At 39.0% G+C, this 18532-nt stretch overlaps 1 protein-coding gene across 7 annotated transcripts in view; it reads left to right on the top strand.

The window, feature by feature from the left end:
- dpp9 (dipeptidyl-peptidase 9) overlaps positions 1-18532 on the top strand; it is a 107265-nt gene that overhangs the window by 74781 nt on the left and 13952 nt on the right. For all 7 annotated transcript variants that reach the window (XM_087976151.1, XM_087976153.1, XM_087976150.1 and 4 more), the window contains 8 exons: positions 1061-1122; positions 4362-4462; positions 5290-5467; positions 8769-8928; positions 9962-10041; positions 12412-12564; positions 13452-13587; positions 16563-16708. In XM_087976151.1, the coding sequence (XP_087832277.1) occupies positions 1061-1122; positions 4362-4462; positions 5290-5467; positions 8769-8928; positions 9962-10041; positions 12412-12564; positions 13452-13587; positions 16563-16708 (1016 nt within the window). The remainder of the gene's footprint in view (positions 1-1060; positions 1123-4361; positions 4463-5289; positions 5468-8768; positions 8929-9961; positions 10042-12411; positions 12565-13451; positions 13588-16562; positions 16709-18532) is intronic.

An 18532-nucleotide genomic window follows, 5' to 3' on the forward strand; every position in this document is an offset into this window, starting at 1 on the left:
AGTCAGGAATCCTTCTGGGACGCACCTGACAAAAACTGCTCCATCCAGACTTTTAGAACTAAGGAGGTTGCAATCAATATTAGGGAAGTTGAAGTCACCCATGACAACAGTCCTGTTACTTCTGCATCTTTTCAAAATCTGCATCCAAATCTGCTCCTCTGTGTCTCTGTTGCTGTTGGAGCATCTGAAGAAAACTCCCAATAAAGTGACTGCTCCTTTTCTGTTTCTGACTTCCACCCATACTGTCTGTGAAGACAAACCCTCCTGGACGACTTCCTTTTCTGCAGCTATGATACGATCCCTGATTAGCATTGCCCCTCCTCCACCTCTTTTAACGACTTCCCCATTCCTTTTGCAACAGTTAAACCCTCGAACATCCAATAACCATTCTTGCCCCTATGATATCCAAGTTTCCGTAATGGCCACAACAACATAGTTGCAATTACAGATTCATACTCTAAGTTCATCAGCCTTATTCCTTAAAATAGATACACTTCAACCTATCACACTGACTGCAACTTCCCCTATGAACTGTCCGTCCCTCCTGACAGACTCTCTGGCCGTTTGCTATCTACTTCATCCTCAAATCTGTAGCTCCACTTCTCATCCCCTTGCCAAACTAGTTTAAACTTCCCGAAGAGCTCCAGCAAACCTCCCGCCCAGGATATTGGTGCCCCTCCAGTTTAGGTGCAACTCATCCTTCTTGTACAGGTCCCATTTTCTCCAGAAGGTATCCCAATGATCCACATATTTGAAGCCCTTCCTCCTACACCAGCCCTACGACCACGTGTTCATTTGCACACTCTCTCTGTTCCTAGCCTCAATAGCCCGTGGCACCAGTAACAATCCTCTGATTACTCTGTTCGTCCTGCCTTTTCGCTTCCAACCTAACTCCCTATATTCACTTTTTAGGTCCTCATCCCCTTTCCTAGCTATGTCATTGGTACCGATAATAACAAATTTAAATGTTTGTATTAGAAGATAGTAGAAGGGCTGTATGTTCCTTTATGACTTTTCTGTTGCAAGCTAACATTGAAACTTTAATATCTCATTCTTACAGGAAGTAAGAACCCCAAGATAACACTTAAATTGTCTGAGTTCAGAGCAAACAGCCATGGGACTGTAAGTATTCCTTTGAAATGTTGGATAAATAGCATGATAAAAACAATTATTTATGTTGAAAGCATCAGACTGTTAGAAATTATGAGCCTGTTTTTCTGTATTTTCACCTACAGATAATGCATTTTTCTGTTAATGCTTCTTAAAATTTGACATGTGTTTGAATATTTTTAAGGTACAGATGGATAGATGCTTGATAAGCAAGTGGTTGAAAGATTTTTGAGGTTAGTCAGGGAATGGAGTAATCAGATCAGCTACAATCTTGAATGGCAGAGTAGGCCCAAGGGACCAAGTGGCAGCCTCTTATTCTGATTTTGTATATTCATATGTTTGTTGGCTACATCAGATTCTGGATAAGATATTAGGAGAAACACACCAGATATTAACAGGTCATGCAGATCAGTTCTGGTGTAAACAGCACCCTGTGAGAGCTGACAAGCAGGATAGTATGCTTCATGTAGCTGAAGTGCTGCATTAAATCGACTGTTCGGAGAAGCTCTGGAATTATTTGTAACTTTACGCTGCTAAAAACTGAAGCTCAAGGAAGCCCAACAGTACTTATTGGCAGAAGAGTGGACGAGAAGGTAGAATTGCTGCTATGGTCAGCTCAGACCACAAAGTAGGGAGAGCCTGAGAGCAAATTAAAGAGAAATTTGGAGCAGTGTGCCTTTCAACTCAAGACTGTGCGCATGTGGAACTGGGATGGAGTACAGCTGCTGTCAACTGGGGGTCTAGTTATTTAGAGGAGCTAAAATTCAGCATGCGGAAGATGACTTTAAAGGATATTTGTATCTCTTGATGTCTAACATCCAGGTGGCTGGCTGAGAAATGAATGGGACCTTTATTGGTTGTCTCTGCCATTTTATGCTGAGTTTACTATGTCGGACTACAGTATCTGTAAATTTGGGCCTGCCTTGTGTTACTGTATATACTCATGTATAGGTTGAATTTTGAAGTCATTTTTTAAAGCTGAACTTGGGAAATTGACTTATACACGAGGTATTGTTTTCAAGGAGCTGTAATTCATGCTACAGTTCGAAATACCATTTTTTTTTAAGCAGAAGTCTATTTGATTGCACAACTAATCCCAGGAAAAGAAGAATCCTAAATACTTATTGAATCCTAATCTTCTACTGTCCATCTTCCTACCATTTCTGAGTCAGGAACACAAACTTTGCTCAATTTGCTACATTCTCTGGTACAGTACATGGAGTCCCAATCTCTTTGTGACGTTCGGGTTGGTGAGTTCCTTACCCACAGGCCACAGCTCTGATTGGCTTGTGGCCTGCCCATCAAGCAGACAGACATCCTTATTGTTTGGCAGTGATGCCATTGGAGACAGGTGACCAGCACTACCTCCCCACCAAGCGTCTACACGGGGTCATGCTAATGGAAGGCGTTGGCAGTTTGTAGCCTCATGCCGAATTTGGTGGGGGTGAGGTACACCCTCTAGATTAGAGTGGGGTACTGGAAAAGCACAGAAGTTCAGGCAGCATCCGAGGAGCAGTAAAACACTTCAACCCCAGGGCATCAATGTGGACTTCAACAGTTTCCTCATTTCCCCTTCCCCAGTTCCAAACATCCAGCTCAGCACTGTCCCCATGACTTGTCCTACCTGCCTATCTTCTTTTCCACCTAACCTATCACCTTCATCCCCTCCCCTACTCACCTATTGTACTCTGTGCTACTTTCTCCCCACCCGCACCCTCCTCTCACTTATCTCTCCACCCTTCAGGCTCTCTGCCTGTATTCCTGATTAAAGGCTTTTGCCCGAAACGTCGATTTTACTGCTTGGATGCTGCCTGAACTGCTGTGCTTTTCCAGTACACTCTAGACTGTGGTTTCCATCATCTGCAGTCATTGTTTTTACCTGTTACACAGTGGCTCACTCAACCCCTGATTAATGACTGACGGTTGTCAATGCCTCACATCCTCCAGCAGGTAATGCTTTAACCCACAGAAAGGGAACGTGGTGTCAATCTGCCTGTCACTCATGTCCCCTCTGAGTGAGCATGGGTGGGGAGAACCGTCATTTTTCCCCCCCATAATGTTCCTTTCAAATGGTTTGACATGTTTTATTCCATTAAAGGTGGAATATAAAGTCAAGTCATCACAACTAGAGACGATAATGCACAGCCTTTCCCACTGTCTTCCCGGTGCTTAAACCACAGTAACTATTTCTCTCTAATTTCATGTGATAATGTTGTAACTTGCCATTTTTCAAGTTCATAAGTACTGATAAACTTAGTACCGGATTTGAATGAATGAATCAAAACCTGCTGTAATAAACCAAATCAAATAAGTAGACTTATGAATGAATGGTGATGTGATCTAGAAAGCAACGAGCGATGAGTAGAGTTACCAAAATGAATGAGTGAATGCGATTTCGTTTAAGTCGATTAATGGGAACATTGACTTATTTTCTTCATTAAGCAGATATTTTCTGAAAAATCTATGAAATTTCAGCAAAATAAGTTAATGGGAACATGCAGTTTTCGTTGTAAGAGGTTTATAATGCAATATAGTTGGGTCAGCTTATACATGAGATATATGGAAAATACAAGATTTTTGGCCAAAATAAGGGGTCAACTTGTACATGAGGTTTACTTATACATGAATATATACAGTAGTTCTGAATTTTAGAACATAATATAAGGGTGCTCAAAATGGAGATTTTAGTAAATTGGATGGAAGAAGAAAAATATTTTCACTGGCCAAATCAATTAGTGAAGGGATTTAACAAAATACACTGCGAATATTCGACCAGAGTAGCGATCTTTAATGTACTCTGATTTTTAAAATCATTTTGTCTTTTAAAAGCTATGGAAAAAGGCAGAAGAATGGGATTATGTGGTCTTCATCTAATCTGTAAAATTTTTGTTGTCAAGGTGCCAATGTTGAACTGGGGTGGACAAAGTCTGAAGTCATTCAACACCAGTTTATAGTCCATTAGGTTGATTTGAAATCACAAGCTTTCAAAGTACTGCTACTCCATCAGACTTCACCTGATGAAGGAGCAGCATTCTGAAAGCTTGTGATTTCAAATAAACTTGTTGGACTGTAACCTGGTGTCGTGTGACTATAAAACTCGTATTCTTCAAAAAATTTTAAAGAAACTGATTTCTCACCACACTTAGATTTTGTGGTATAAGAAATCCCTGGTTGATTCATTACACTGTCAATACAGCTAACTATAATGCTAACCATGACTGAATTTTCTCCCCCCCCTCCTCTTTTGGTAGATCCTGAGTGCGCAAGACAAAGAATTAGTTCAGCCATTTGAGATTCTTTTCCCTGGCATTGAATACATCGCACGAGCTGGATGGACAAAAGATGGAAATTTGTACGTTCTTTCTTCTGGGTTACTATATTGTTGTCATCAGAATGTATTTTTCCTTTGTGGAAAAAAAAATTAAGAATTGATATCAAATATTTGAGAGATTTATCTGAGCATTATAGAAGGGAAGAGACCATTGCACTACAGCCTGGTACTATCAACACTCAAAATTGCTGTTGCATTCTTTCATGTCTCTTATCCTTAACTGCTTCTCCCTGTCCTGCCACCAATTACTACATTTGTCCTGAATTTTCAGGCACAATTTTCTATTGGTCAGTGCTGGATTATTTGAGAAGAAATCATAACATAATCTCATCAAGTATTAAATTATAAAGCGTCTGTGTTAACGCATCAGAAGATCAGTTGAGTTAAATTTAATTCATATGAATAGGTTTTGCCATTTTAGCCCAGAACTACAGAAACATCTTTTAAAATGAGTTTGAAGATGTTCTGACTCTTGATTACAGCCAGCACAGTGAGTGCACTACTGCTATCTTCGAGTGTAAAGCATCCAACCTACAGGAACATCCAGCATTAGTAAACAGGTGTATGGCTGTGTGAATTTGCAGTCAGATTTAAGGGTGCCTAAATAGAGAAAGTGAAATGGGTACAACTCCCCCACAGCTCTTTGCTTGGATTCTTAAACAATTGGGAATTCAATTCAAAAAACGTCTATTCAAATAGCAGAGAATGCAAATTGCACTCTTGAATTAGTTTGTTGGACCTAAAAAGCCCATCGCCTCTAACCAAAAATACTCATTTTCCAAAAACCTTCACTGGAGAGCCCCTATTACAGCAGTGAATAAGTTTGTTTGTCTTTTTTTTTGTAATAGTGCCTGGGCAGTGTTACTCGATCGATCTCAACAGAGACTTCGTTTGGTTTTGATTCCAACATCACTATTTATTCCTGTAACTAAGGATGAAAATGAAAGACTTAAGTTTGTCGAGGCTGTGCCAGAAACAGTTCATCCGCACATTATTTATGAAGAAGTAACAGATATATGGATAAATGTAAGTGGAGAACATCAGTGAAGAGCAAAAATTTAGTCTTCAGGCAATGTTTTCCTCAATTGAAATTCATGAAAGTCTATGGAATGCTTTTTGTTACAAGTCTTCCAATTTTGGCATTGCATTAATGAGTCTCCTAACCTTTTTTCTGGTTCCTGACACCTGGGAACTGGGTTTAGTCTAAGATTCATTTTGTGGTGTGCATTAGCTAGTAGACATTGAGGACTTGGCTTTCATTATTAGCTGAAGAGAAAAATGCAGAGCTGTGAGGAAAGAGCAAGGAAGGTCTTTTTAAATTCGTCCATGGGACACATTGGAATTTGACCCACTGACAGTGAAGAAGCGGCAATATTTGTGAGGGTGGTGTATGTCTAGGAATGGAAACTTGGAAGTGGCAATGCAACCATCCGTGTGTTGTTGCTCAGTAATTCCATTCTGTACTCAGTGGGAAAGCTAGATGAGTTTCTCTTGTAAAGTACTAGTATGGTCACAAGGGGTTGAATGGCAATCCAGTGTATTGTAAACATTCTATAATTCTGTGACTGCATATAGATTAGTCTGTGTTAGATCTCAAATCTGGTTCTTCTGGCATAGATTGGCAGCCAGATGGTATTAGATGTCTTTTCCCAAGTTCATTCATCTTACAGTTCTGTGTTGGGCTTTGGCTGAATGATAGCTTTTTTTAAAAAGACAGTCTTTATGGGCATACATGACACTCTTCCATAGCAAGTGGCGCTCAGAGGTAATCCACCAATCCACCACAAGAATCCTCTGAAAGATAAGTAAAAATGTTGAGTTGATTTAGATGCAATTTGAGTCTATTTTAGTTAGAACCCCATACTGGCTTTAAAAAGTGGCTCAGTAATATGAAGCAGAGGAGAATGATATAGGGGGTGAGAAAAAAAATAAATTTTGGTCAGTGACTAGTCACCTTAAACTGTTTAGACTACTGATAATTTTAAGAATTATTATTGTGATAACATTTGGTGAAGATGTGCCGGCAGGCCAATTAGAAGCATGTAGAGTGATCTGAATAAATTAAGCAAATGAACTAAGATATGTCAAATCACTTGAAGTGTTTTTGAATCTGGATAATATCCATGATGGAGGATTCTAATTAACTTTTAGAAAAGTGTTTTAGCATAATTATTGTAACTTAACAATCTAGCCTCACCACTTCTCTGTGATAGTGAATTTCCACAGGCTCAGTAACCTTGGTGGGGAAGAAACCCTCCTCATCGCTACTACAAGGGGAAACAGCCTCTGTGTCTAGCTTCTAAGAATTTTTGCATGTTTTAATAAGGTCTTCTAAAATTTCAAAGTACAAGCCCAACCTATACAACCTCTCCTCATAAGCAAATCCCTTCATTCCCAGAATCAACCTAATGTACCTTCTCTGGACTGTCTTAGTTAAGGTGACCAAAATAGTATGCCAGATTCTGACTAATTTTCCCTTGTATGGTTTTAGCAAAACCTCTCTCTGTTTTTATACTCCATTCCCTCTGAAACAAAAGCCACTAGTTCATTTGCCTGACCCGTTACCAGTTGAACTTGGTAGCTTTTCGTTATTCACAAGGAACAAGCTGTACTGCAGCTTTGTGCAATCTCTCTCCATGTAGATGATATTCAATTCTTTTATTCTTTCTGCCAAAGTGCAAAACCTCACATTCTTCTACATTATATTTCATCTGCCAGGTTTTTGCTTGCTCATTCAATACGCCTGTATCCTTCTGTACACTCATCTTCACTACTTGTCTTCCTGTCTATTTTTGTGTCATCCAAAACTTGATAGTATATTGATTTTCTTCGGCCAATTCATCAATATTTTATAACTAATTGTAGCCTCAGCAGTGATCCCTGTGGCACTTCTGTATTTACAGGTTGTCATCTGAAAATGTGCACTTTATCTCAATTCTCTGTCTTCTATTAGTTTGTCAATCCCCTGTCCAGCCTAGCATACTACTACCAACACAATGGACTCTTGTTGGATTAGGCTTTGTTGGATTTCTTGACAGCTGTGTTGTTGTAAGGACTCTCTCTAAGTAAGTATTTGGTTCAACATTTGGAGTATTGAGCAGATTTTGGAAGATGGGTACATGAATGCTTCAAAAATTGCAATGACCAAATTAATGTTTTTACAGAGTAGACTGCAGTATTAAATTGGCTCGGTGCAGATAGAGCTGACTCCATTCAAATTGGAGTATTTTCACTTTCCTTGGGTGATTATCCTGTACCTGAGAGCTCATGATTTTGGAGGGTTCAGACTTAGTTAATGAGAGACAGGAATGTTTAGAGGATTAAAAGCCTCGTTTAACTCCTGAGTAGCTATTAAATTTAATCCTCGATTGACCATTTCCATTATTCCAGTCGACCTAACGCCTTCAGACACAAAAGCCTTCCTGACACCCCTCGACGTACCTTGACACTCATTCACTTACCTGGCATCCTAATTCCCTCACTTGTCCTACCTCCATACACCTGGTATCTGCCCCTTCTGTCTTTCTTTCACTCTTCCCCTCTCTTGCACATGTGTAGTTTTATCTGTCTGTGTATGTTGTTCGTCCTCTCTCTCTCTCTCTCTCTCTCTCTCTCTCTCTCTCTCTCTCTCTCTCTCTCTCTCTCTCTCTCTCTCTCTCTCAGAATCTTACTACCACCTTACCTAGGCACTAAACCTGTTTACCCTTTCTTGGTAGCTGTCATTGTGGCTGCTGGACATTTAAAGTACTGAAAAGAATGCATTTACTTCTGAAAAAATTGTGTGGTTTCCTGATGAAGGGCTTGTGCCTGAAATGTTGATTCTCCTGCTCCTTGGAATCTGCCTGACCTGCAGTGCTTTTCTAGCACCACACTCTCAACTCTGATCTCCAGCATCTGCAGTTATCACTTTCTCCTGGTTTCCACAGCTGATTCTTTGTTACTGGCTGTGATATTTCCTGGTTTCTGCGTTTTATAACAAGAGATACCTGTTCAGGATGTTCCAATGCAGAACTGGTCAAAAGGAATCAGTGTACTTTTTAGTACAGTTTGACTTGAACATAGGACTTGTATATCTTAATTTCTGGACTATATTTTAGAAATTTGATTACATTTAAAGGTTAGGATGTACTAATGCAGAATTTTAAGGGCATTAAGTAAGTTACTATTTATACAAAGTCTAGTGTAAACTGGAGGTATATTAAGCAGGGAAAACGATTGTTAATTGTTTCGTATTTATTACCCAGATTATGTCGTTTCATGCTTGTTTACTCTTATGAATCGTACTGATTATATATTCACTCCTGCATTCTTTTTTCCCCTATTACAGGTTCATGACATATTTTATCCTTTTGTACAAACTAGAGATGATGAAATATCTTTTATCTGGGCTAATGAATCACAGACAGGGTTTTGCCATTTATATCAGATTACTTCAATTTTAAAGCCAGGCTGCTACCAATGGGCAAAGCAATGTAGTCCAAGCGCAGGTGAGGTTTTGGTCTTTCCTTTAAACTTCCTTGGTATCTGTATGCATTGAGAGGGGAAACACTGAGCATTCAAAGAATTGGGATAAAATAAGGGTTATTCCTTAACATATCACAGATTATTACATATGTTAATATGCCGAAAAGGATGTTGACTTAGGGAATTACATGTTTGGTGCTTTTACAACAAATGTTTATAATTAAAATGACAAAGCCAGCTGTAAGCTCTTCAATCTAATACACAAAACTCAGAAAGTGCTCTTTCTATTTCTGCTTGGCAGACAATTGCATGAGATCTCCTCCAATAGAAGTGTCAAACATCTAAAAAGTGTCTTCTAAAAAGTATGGGTGAAAATGAAAAATGCTGCCGATTACAACAGGTTATGCAGCATCCATGGAGAGAAAGCAAGCTAACGTTTCAAGTCTGTATATGTGGCCACTAGGAACAGTATTGCAAAATGGTGAAACCTGTTGCATATTAGTAGATTTTAGGCAACTGACAGTGTATGGAGTATTTAAACTGATCTAGACTTCATTCAATTCTTGTCTAACCATTACTGTTATGATCCTAAATTTGCTGCAGTTTTAATGCTAATGTTGACTTAAGGGCACAAGCCTTATTTCTTGTGCCAACCTTTGCCATTTCTGTATCCTGATCCGTGTTGCATTAAGATCGACCATTTTACTGCAGATGATTAAGGGAAAGTACTGTGAATGGAAAGATTACTGTAGTTAAATTATTCTGAGAGGCTATGATTTCTCATTTAAGTATTGTCTCTGATCATTTTATTAATTGTCTATACTTTACAACAAATGAAGAAATCCAAGTTTATTTTTAGTTTGTGATCAAGAGATAATCTAAGGTTTATGATGATTTTGTAATTCAGTTCAGTTGAAGAGAAATAATTGCCGAATAGTGGTTGTAACTCGTAACATCTCAACTGAACTGTTCATGTTCTCTCTCTGCAGCCTGTCTTGTATATTTCACATTTATTGTACCAGTGTGTTAGACTAATTGTTGGATTTTTGTTTTCAGATGATTTTAAATGTCCAATCAAAGAGGAGATTGCACTAACTAGTGGTGAGTGGGAAGTACTGGCAAGACATGGCTCAAGGGTAAGCTTACGCTCGATGGGTTTTGAAGATTGGTGGCTTTGCTCATCAGTTAAATGGGAGTGAGTCAGGTTGTAAATTATAAGATTTGTAAACTCAATGAATGGTGCTCAGGATGGGACTATAACCTGAAATATTTTGCACAGTCCTCAAGTTGTTTGGATGCCATTCCATGATTAAAGATTGTCCACTCGAAACTGCTTAAAGATCCCATTTTTCAATTGAGAAATTGCTTGTGAACTATTCAACTACAGGACAGACTTAGTCAATGACCATATCTCACATTTAGCACCTGTCACTTATGCAGTCTGGATGTTTGTATGAATAAATGTGAAATAATACGTTTGTAGGAAAAAAACAAGGAATGCTTGTTATTATTGTTTTGAGATTTTTAGATGAGCAGAAAGCTAGAAGTTAAAATGGATAATTTGTGAAAGTGTAACTTGCAGGTACAGAACATGAATAGGAAAAATAAACATATTTGGATTTTATGCATTTCAAGAATTTGAATAAAACATTGAACTGGAATTTTGGCGAGTCATCTTAAGAATATTAGGCGCAATTTACATTCATCGCGAATTTGTTAGAAAGGAGAAATGTGATACACCCAACTTGAAATAACTGTATTACCGTCGCAAATGAGGACAGCCAATTCTGCTAATATACAAATCGTTTTGAGTGTGATCAGGTTATCAAATTCTCCAATATCCACACTCTGAATCACCTTTAGGTTCCTTTGTTTTTAAAAGTTGCCATATTTCTGGGAACTCTGAAATACTTTTAATGTCAGATTGTCATTGTTCTTCCCTGTTGGGACTTTCCCCCCAAAAAATCCACTTGATTGAGCAATGGTGTTGAAATAAATATGCTTGCAAAGAAAGTATCCATCACATTTTTAATCTTGTGTGGGATATGCTTGCTTTTATTGGTCGGAGTATTGAGTACAGGAGTTGGGAGGTCATGTTGCGGCTGTACAGGACGTTGGTTAGGCCACTTTTGGAATATTGCGTGCAATTCTGGTCTCCTTCCTATCGGAAAGATGTTGTGAAACTTGAAAGGGTTCAGAAAAGATTTACAAGGATGTTGCCAGGGTTGGAGGATCTGAGCTACAGGGAAAGGCTGAACAGGCTGGGGCTGTTTTCCCTGGAGCGTCGGAGGCTGAGGGGAGACCTTATAGAGGTTTACAAAATTATGAGGGGCATAGATAGGGTAAATAGACAAAGTCTTTTCCTTGGGGTGGGTGAGTCCAGAACCAGAGGGCATAGGTTTAGGGTGAAAGGGAAAAGATATAAAAGGGACCTAAGGGGCAACTTTTTCACGCAGAGGGTGGTACGTGTATGGTATGCCAGAGGAAGTGGTGTAGGCTGGTACAATTGCAACATTTAAGAGGCATTTGGATGGGTATATGAATAGGAAGGGTTTGGAGGGATATGGGCCGGGTGCTGGCAGGTGGGACTAATCGGGTTGGGATATCTGGTCGGCATGGAGGGGTTGGACTGAAGGGTCTGTGTCCATGCTATATAGGAGTCACTCACAAGGTCAACATATTTTATTTATCCAATTTACCCCTCTTTAGGTCATTTCAATGGCAGTGACGAATCAATATTGCACTTGGTCTTGAGTCACATGTAGGCTAGAACAAGTGAGGACAGCATGTTCCGTGGTCGCCATTAGACCAGCTTTTAATTTCAAATCCTTTTGAATTTAAATTTCATCATCTACCATGGTGGGTCTCGAAACCATGTCCCCAGAATATCAGTCTGGTTTGCTGGGGTTACTTTTCCAGAGCCCAGTCACCCAGGCTGATGTTCTGAGGACATGGTTTCAAATCCCACCAAGGTTGATGGTGAAGTTCAACAGAATTTGGAATTAGAAGCTGGTCTAATAGTGACCATGAAACCTGCTCTGCAGCTGCCACGCGTAAATAACATTTATTCTGTTTTCTGTTGAGACCATTTCTCTTGACTTTTGAATGAGTTTCACAGATTGCTCGAATAGTTCCACAAGCATTGGTCACCCTTTCGGGCCGCGAATAATATGTATCCTGTTTATGGACTGTTCTATCACTGGAAGTTAACCCGCTACCTCCACCAAACAACTGACTGGTGATGAGTTGAAACCCCATGTCATTGCTTCTGAAAGGTGTTATTGGTTGGAAACACAGAGCTGAAACCCTCTTCTACATGTTAATCCAGTAGGTGATGGAAAACAGTTGACTTGGAAGGCATTATAAGTACATTATAAACTTCATAATCAACATGTGATTTTGTTGTTGTTATTTTAACTGAAAAGAAAGATGAGCAGTTGTGATGTTGTATTCTGTTTTGGGATGATATAAAACTTGTGACCGTTTGCAATTACTGTGTTTTTCAGATTTGGGTAAACGAGGCTACAAAATTGGTCTACTTCCAAGCCACTAAGGACACTCCATTAGAACATCACCTCTATGTGGTCAATTATGAATTTCCAGCGGAGATAGTCCAACTAACAAAACCTGGCTTCTCTCACAGTTGCTCAGTTAGCCAAGTGAGTATTTTGCATTTTCCGTGCTATTAGTTTTATATTTGTACATTTCAGCAAGGAAGTTTTAAATGAGCGAGTCACAAAAGGAGGTGCCTGGTCACCAGCCATCTCAATCCAACCCTACCTTCCAATCTTTCCAAACTACCCAATCAGTTCCTGAATTACAGTATATTGTTTTCAGCTTTGATTCTGCTATGAGTTTTCATCTAGATTTCTGAATTTAAGAAAAGTAATTTGTACAGTATTCATTAATCTATTTTGTATTTAACTTTCATATATCAGTTTTGTTCATTGTGCTTCTTGATTAATGGTAGTACGCTTACTGACATGGTTTAAAATGAGAATGTGCCCCGTTTTAGCGTATTTCTGAAATTAGCTGCACAACTTCAAGGCAGCTCAGGTTGACATAGATGGAGGATCAGAGTTTACGAATGTTTCCCCATATTTAGAAAGATCAGTGACTGTTAAGCTAGCCTAAAGGTGTACTGTAGTTGTTTCCCCTTTTCCAATTCCAGTGTCTGAAATGCTAGAGTTTTCTTAGAGCAAATAGACCTTGAACTGCTTAGGACCAGGTCTGTCATTCAAACCTGTTTCATTGTTCAATTCGGTTGTGGCTAACTTATGTTTAACTCCGTCTGCTTGCCTCAGCCGTAGAATAGGGGGAAACTGGTCTGCTTGATTGGTCACTGGGGAGAATAGTAAAGATGAATACTCAACCATAAAAGCAACTCAATTGTTTGACAGAATCAGAGCATAACTGATCCATGAGTTTGCAAAGATTTTACTTCATTGCTGATTTTAATGTTACTGTGCATGATCCTGTACCTTTCACTGTACAAGAACTTGATCTCTTAACACACTGTCTTTAAGTTCTGTTAATGTTTCCTTAGAACTTCGACATGTTCATCAGCCATTACAGTAATGTTAGCACACCTCCCTGTGTTCACATATACAAATTGACGGGTCCTGAAGAAGATCATTTGCACAAAAAGCCAGAATTCTGTGCCAGCATGATGGAGGCTGCAGGTACGTGTCCTAATGAAATATGCTATTGTAACAAATAAATGAATACTTCCTATTGTTCAAATATGTAGCTAGTTCTTTGGTACCTTTGTTGACAAAGGCAGAGACTAGATTGTTCCAATCTGATTGCATAGTCTGTGCGGCTGTATTCTCCTCCAGTGTGGCAGCTGGGGCACCACAATTTACTTCAGTGCCCCTAGGCAAAGTAAAATGGGATGGGTGAAGGAAAGGGATGGAAAATAATCTTACTATCCAGTGCCTTCAGTATTTTGTTCTTTATTCTTTTACGGGATGAGGATGTCATTGACAGGGATTTGTTGCCATCTTCAACTGCCCTTGAACTGAGTGACTTTCTAAGAGATTTCAGAGAACAGTTAAGAATCAACCACTTTGCTGTGAGCCTGGAGTCTCATTGTAGGCCAAGTAAGGATGGCAGATTTCCTTCACTAAAATGGGATTTTACGAAATTGATGACTGCTATCCTGGTTACCATTTCTCAGGCTAGTTTGATATTCCAGATATATTAATTTATATTCCATCAGCATGTGGGGTCTGAACCTTTATGCCCCCATAGCATTAACCTGTGTCTCTGGATTGCTAGTGTTCTGACATTGCCATTCCACCATTGTCTCGAGAGAGAGTGTGTGTGTGTGTGTGTGTGTGTGTGTGTGCGCGCGCACGTGGTTATATGTCAAGGATTGAGGTGGCTATGATGGCTTTAACAGTTGAGTGACCCTATATCCAAGCTTAGAAGCAGTTCCATTTCTGGTGTTGGAGATGGTCAAATTCCTGAGAAATTTCTCCACAGCAACAAATTAATGTAAGGAGAAGATTGACAAAAATAAAACTGCAGTTATGTGCTATTTTGTTTTGTAGAATCAAGTGGAATGGGCAGCATTTTGTTTTTAGTTTTTAATAATCTGTTGTTTAATAAAGTGGGCAGTTTCTACCAAAGTTCAATTCCTCTGTAATGAGGGGCAGAAAAATGGTAGAATTTCATGCAGACCCCAATCTACTGACAGCAAAATATTATTATGGTAGATTTTCTGAATTCAGTTCTTGATGTAATGAGAAGTTCAAGATACAGAGCATGTGACTATTTGAAAATCATTTGCAAGAAGCATAAAACTAGGGTGTGCACTTTGCCCTTGTGTTTTATATTAGAAACCAAAATATTCACTAATTTTGAAAATCAGGATGTCCTGCAATAAAGTATGCTATTGTATAATCTTTGCATTTTGTGCGATGAATACTCAAGTGTTTATTTATATGAGGGGTCTCTTCTTGATTGGATTTTAAACTACCAGTATTTAAGTCTTCCCAAGAAATTTATAATTGATCTATAATTGAACAGGCACGCAGAGGATGGCTTTGATCCATTGACCTCTGAGTTAAGAGCTCAGTATTCTTCCAAAGTTAACGTAGAGTTTGGGAAATTTGAGGAGGTGAGGATTAATGCAATCCCAAGTTAACGCCAAGTTACACAAGCACTAATAAGGTCACATATTAACCTCTGTGATTCTTGTTATCCTGCTGATTATGGGTCCACCAACTCTCCTCTGAATTACAGATTTGTGTGTGTCAAATGAGAACAGAATTGATCTTGATAGTGATAGTTCTGACATTTCAGCAGCCTACTACTACAGCAAACTTTTAATTTAAATGGTACCTTATAAACCAGCAAAAATTACCTACCACAAAGTTTAGTGTATTATTGTGATGTGTGAGTAGTCAGTTGAGGACAGAAGACTCTCTGCTGGTAAATTCTATTTAAGACAAATTTGCAGAATTATTTAAGTAATTTATGCAGTAAATAAAGTATCACAGTGATGTGTATACCCCTTGCATTATGGTTCTATTACTTAGTGTGTGTTTTTACATTTATTGTGTTTGCCTCTTAATCAAATGGAATATTTGATTATCTAGTACATTCCTGGTCCTGTATGTGCTGGTTAATAAAACATTTACCATTGAGGCACGTGTAGAACTTAAGAATTATACTAATGTTCAAAGATATTCCTGGAATTGTATCTCAATAAGAGCCAAAACCTTTGCAAAGGATGTTGTGTTGTTTTAATAATGAGAAGAGAGTGCAGCCGTTAAGCAAAGTTAACAAGTTTTGTGCGCTGTAACTGCAATTTAAGAAATAAAGATGAAAAGCTAACGTTCATTGATGAGACACTAGGTGGAGTCCTATATAAATAAACAGTCTTGTATTGTGTTTCTCACCATAAGGTGGCTTAAATAGGGAAAGCCTGCTAACCACAAAATTCTGGTTTTAAAGTCCAATTGATTTATTCATATTAATTTCTTACTGCTGTATCCTATTTGAACTTTGTGATCCTGAGCTTGACTGAGGCCCCTTCTAATTATTCCTGTTTGTCAGGTCAAAAAAATTAAGATAACATGAGTACTAAAACACTGTTTTGTTCTGGTGGTTAGATTCAAACAATTGAAATGGGAAGAGGGACAATATGAAAATAATTGCTCGGCTGACAGTCACTGGGTTTATCCCTCTCCAGTCTGAAGATAATGGCTTGGGGGTAGTTCTTCAGACCAGCTGCTATACATATATCTTGCTAAATTGAGGCTTTGTGTAAACTTAAACAATGATAGGCAGTGCTACTGTGAGCAATAATTTTTTGTGTAAATCCATACCTGAATTAACATTGCGCAGGAAACTGGTTAATGGAAGAGTAAGGATCCTGGCTTTTTCTTGCCCAACATAAGGCTTTGGGAACAGTTTGAGACCGAACTATTCCTGAAACTGAGAGCAGCAAACTCAGGAATAAAGCACTGCTGTCTGTTCTGTTTTAGTACCAGACTACATGTTGTTGTCACTGAAGGAGTCTCAGTTGCACTTTGAACAGTGTTAATGCCACCAATGCTGTATTTCAAGCTGGATGAAACAGTGACAAGCTGCCCTGAATTCTTGTCACTTGAAGTAAATTTTAACTCTTCTTCCTTGTCCTGAACAGGGTGCCCTCCTGATTATGTGCCACCTGAAATTTTCAACTTCCCTAGCAAATCTGGTTTCAAGCTCTACGGCATGTTATATAAACCTCACAACCTGCAGCCGGCCCGCAAGTACCCCACTATCCTTTTTGTATATGGAGGGCCACAGGTAAGTCTCTCAGTATCTTTAAGTCCAAGAGGGAATTTTTGTGAAATTCAAATTTTATTTTGGTATTTTGAAGCTAATTTATTTTTCTTTTGCAATGCCATATTGTGCCCCTGGCCAGCATTTATTGCCATTCCTTAATTCTCCTTGAGAGCGTGGTGCTCAGCTGGGGCCTTGAATGGCTATAAGCTGTTTGTGAAGTGTACTTGATAATGTTAGATAGAGAATCCCAAGATTTAACCCAAATATATTGAACTAACAATATATATGTAAGCTGAATTAGTTGGTGATTTTTATTAGTAACTAGTGATGAACAAAAACAGAAATTGCTGGAAAGGCTCCGCAAGTCTAGCAGGATCTGTGGAGGAAAAACAGAGTTAACATTTTGGGTCCAGTGACCTTTCTTCAGAACGTGCAATTTTCCCAGCGATTGCTGTTTTTGTTTCTGATTTCCAGTACCTAAAATTGTTCTGTTTAGTAACTTGTGATTGTTCTCTTTTGGCTGCAACGAATCTTGGCGTTGGTTTGTCCTAAGGCAAGATACTTGGCCTCCCTGCTATCAGAAAGATGTTGTGAAACTTGAAAGGGTTCAGAAAAGATTTATAGGGATGTTGTCAGGGTTGGAGGGTTTGAGCTGTAGGGAGAGACTGAACAGGACGGGGCTGTTTTCCCTGAAGTGCGGAAGCTAAGGGGTGACCTTAGATAAGTTTGTAAAATTCATGAGGGGTATGGATATAGTGAATAGACAAGGTCTTTTTTCGCCAGGATAGGAGAGTCCAAAATGAGAGGGCATGGATTCAAAGTGAGAAGGGAAAGATTTAAAAGGGACCTAAGCGGCAACCTTTTCACATAGAGGGTGGTGCATGTATGAAATGAGCTGTCAGTGGAAGTGGTGGAAGCTGGTACAATTACAACATTTCAAAGGCATCTGGAAGGATATGTGAATAGGAAGGTTTAGAAGGATATGGGCCAAATGCTGGGAAGTGGGACCGGATTAATTTAGGACATCTGGTTGGCATGGGCGAGTTGGACCAAATGGTCTGTTTCTGTGCTGTAGATCTCTGTGACTTGGCAGTAGAGATGCATAACCAAACTAACCACTGGCTAACTTGATAGCTTGAGGAAAGCAGGTGCGTTGTCCACAAAATAACCTTAAGCCAGACTAGGTAGACTTAACACTGGAGGGTTATTACCAGACAAACCTACGAATTGATATTGTAATAAACAGAGTAATCTAACTGAACCAGCCGCAAGTAGCTTACACTGTTAAGGAATGTGATCTTATTTTCATGAAATGCAGGAGTACTTCTGTGTAAAGCTGAGATTTTAAGACTTGACTTTTCAAATGTCAGAGGCGGAGGTTAGTACTTATGTGGTTGGGGGGTGGTGGAGGACAATGGGGAATGTGCACACTGGATATGTGACAGCAGGAAAAGCAAAATACAACATCTAGAAATCTCAAATAAAAATAGGAAATGCTGGAAATATTTAGCACATTAGGCAGGATCTGTGGAAAAAGAAACCAAGTTAATGCCCATAGCACTTTCATTCCCCATGATGCTGCCAGATCTGTTGAATAGTTAGTTTTATATTTGGTTTGGTGATTTCACTCATGACAGTTAGCTTTGTTGTGTCAATGCCAAGTGAACTAAAAGAAGATTTTGCTTTCTTTTGATTTGTTTTGTGTACTTTACATTCCAGTTTTTTAAAACTACTTTCTGCAGATGATTCACACAGGGATGTCATTGTGCATGCCTGTGTGTTTTTTGAAAAGTAGCAGCTTTTTAGTTGTGGTGGAACATATGTTCAGTCAGTGTTGGGGTGTTT

Source organism: Chiloscyllium plagiosum, unplaced genomic scaffold (assembly GCF_037043375.1).
Source record: "Chiloscyllium plagiosum isolate Xiang-an unplaced genomic scaffold, Cpla_swu_hap1 HiC_scaffold_28, whole genome shotgun sequence".
NCBI lineage: Eukaryota > Metazoa > Chordata > Chondrichthyes > Orectolobiformes > Hemiscylliidae > Chiloscyllium > Chiloscyllium plagiosum.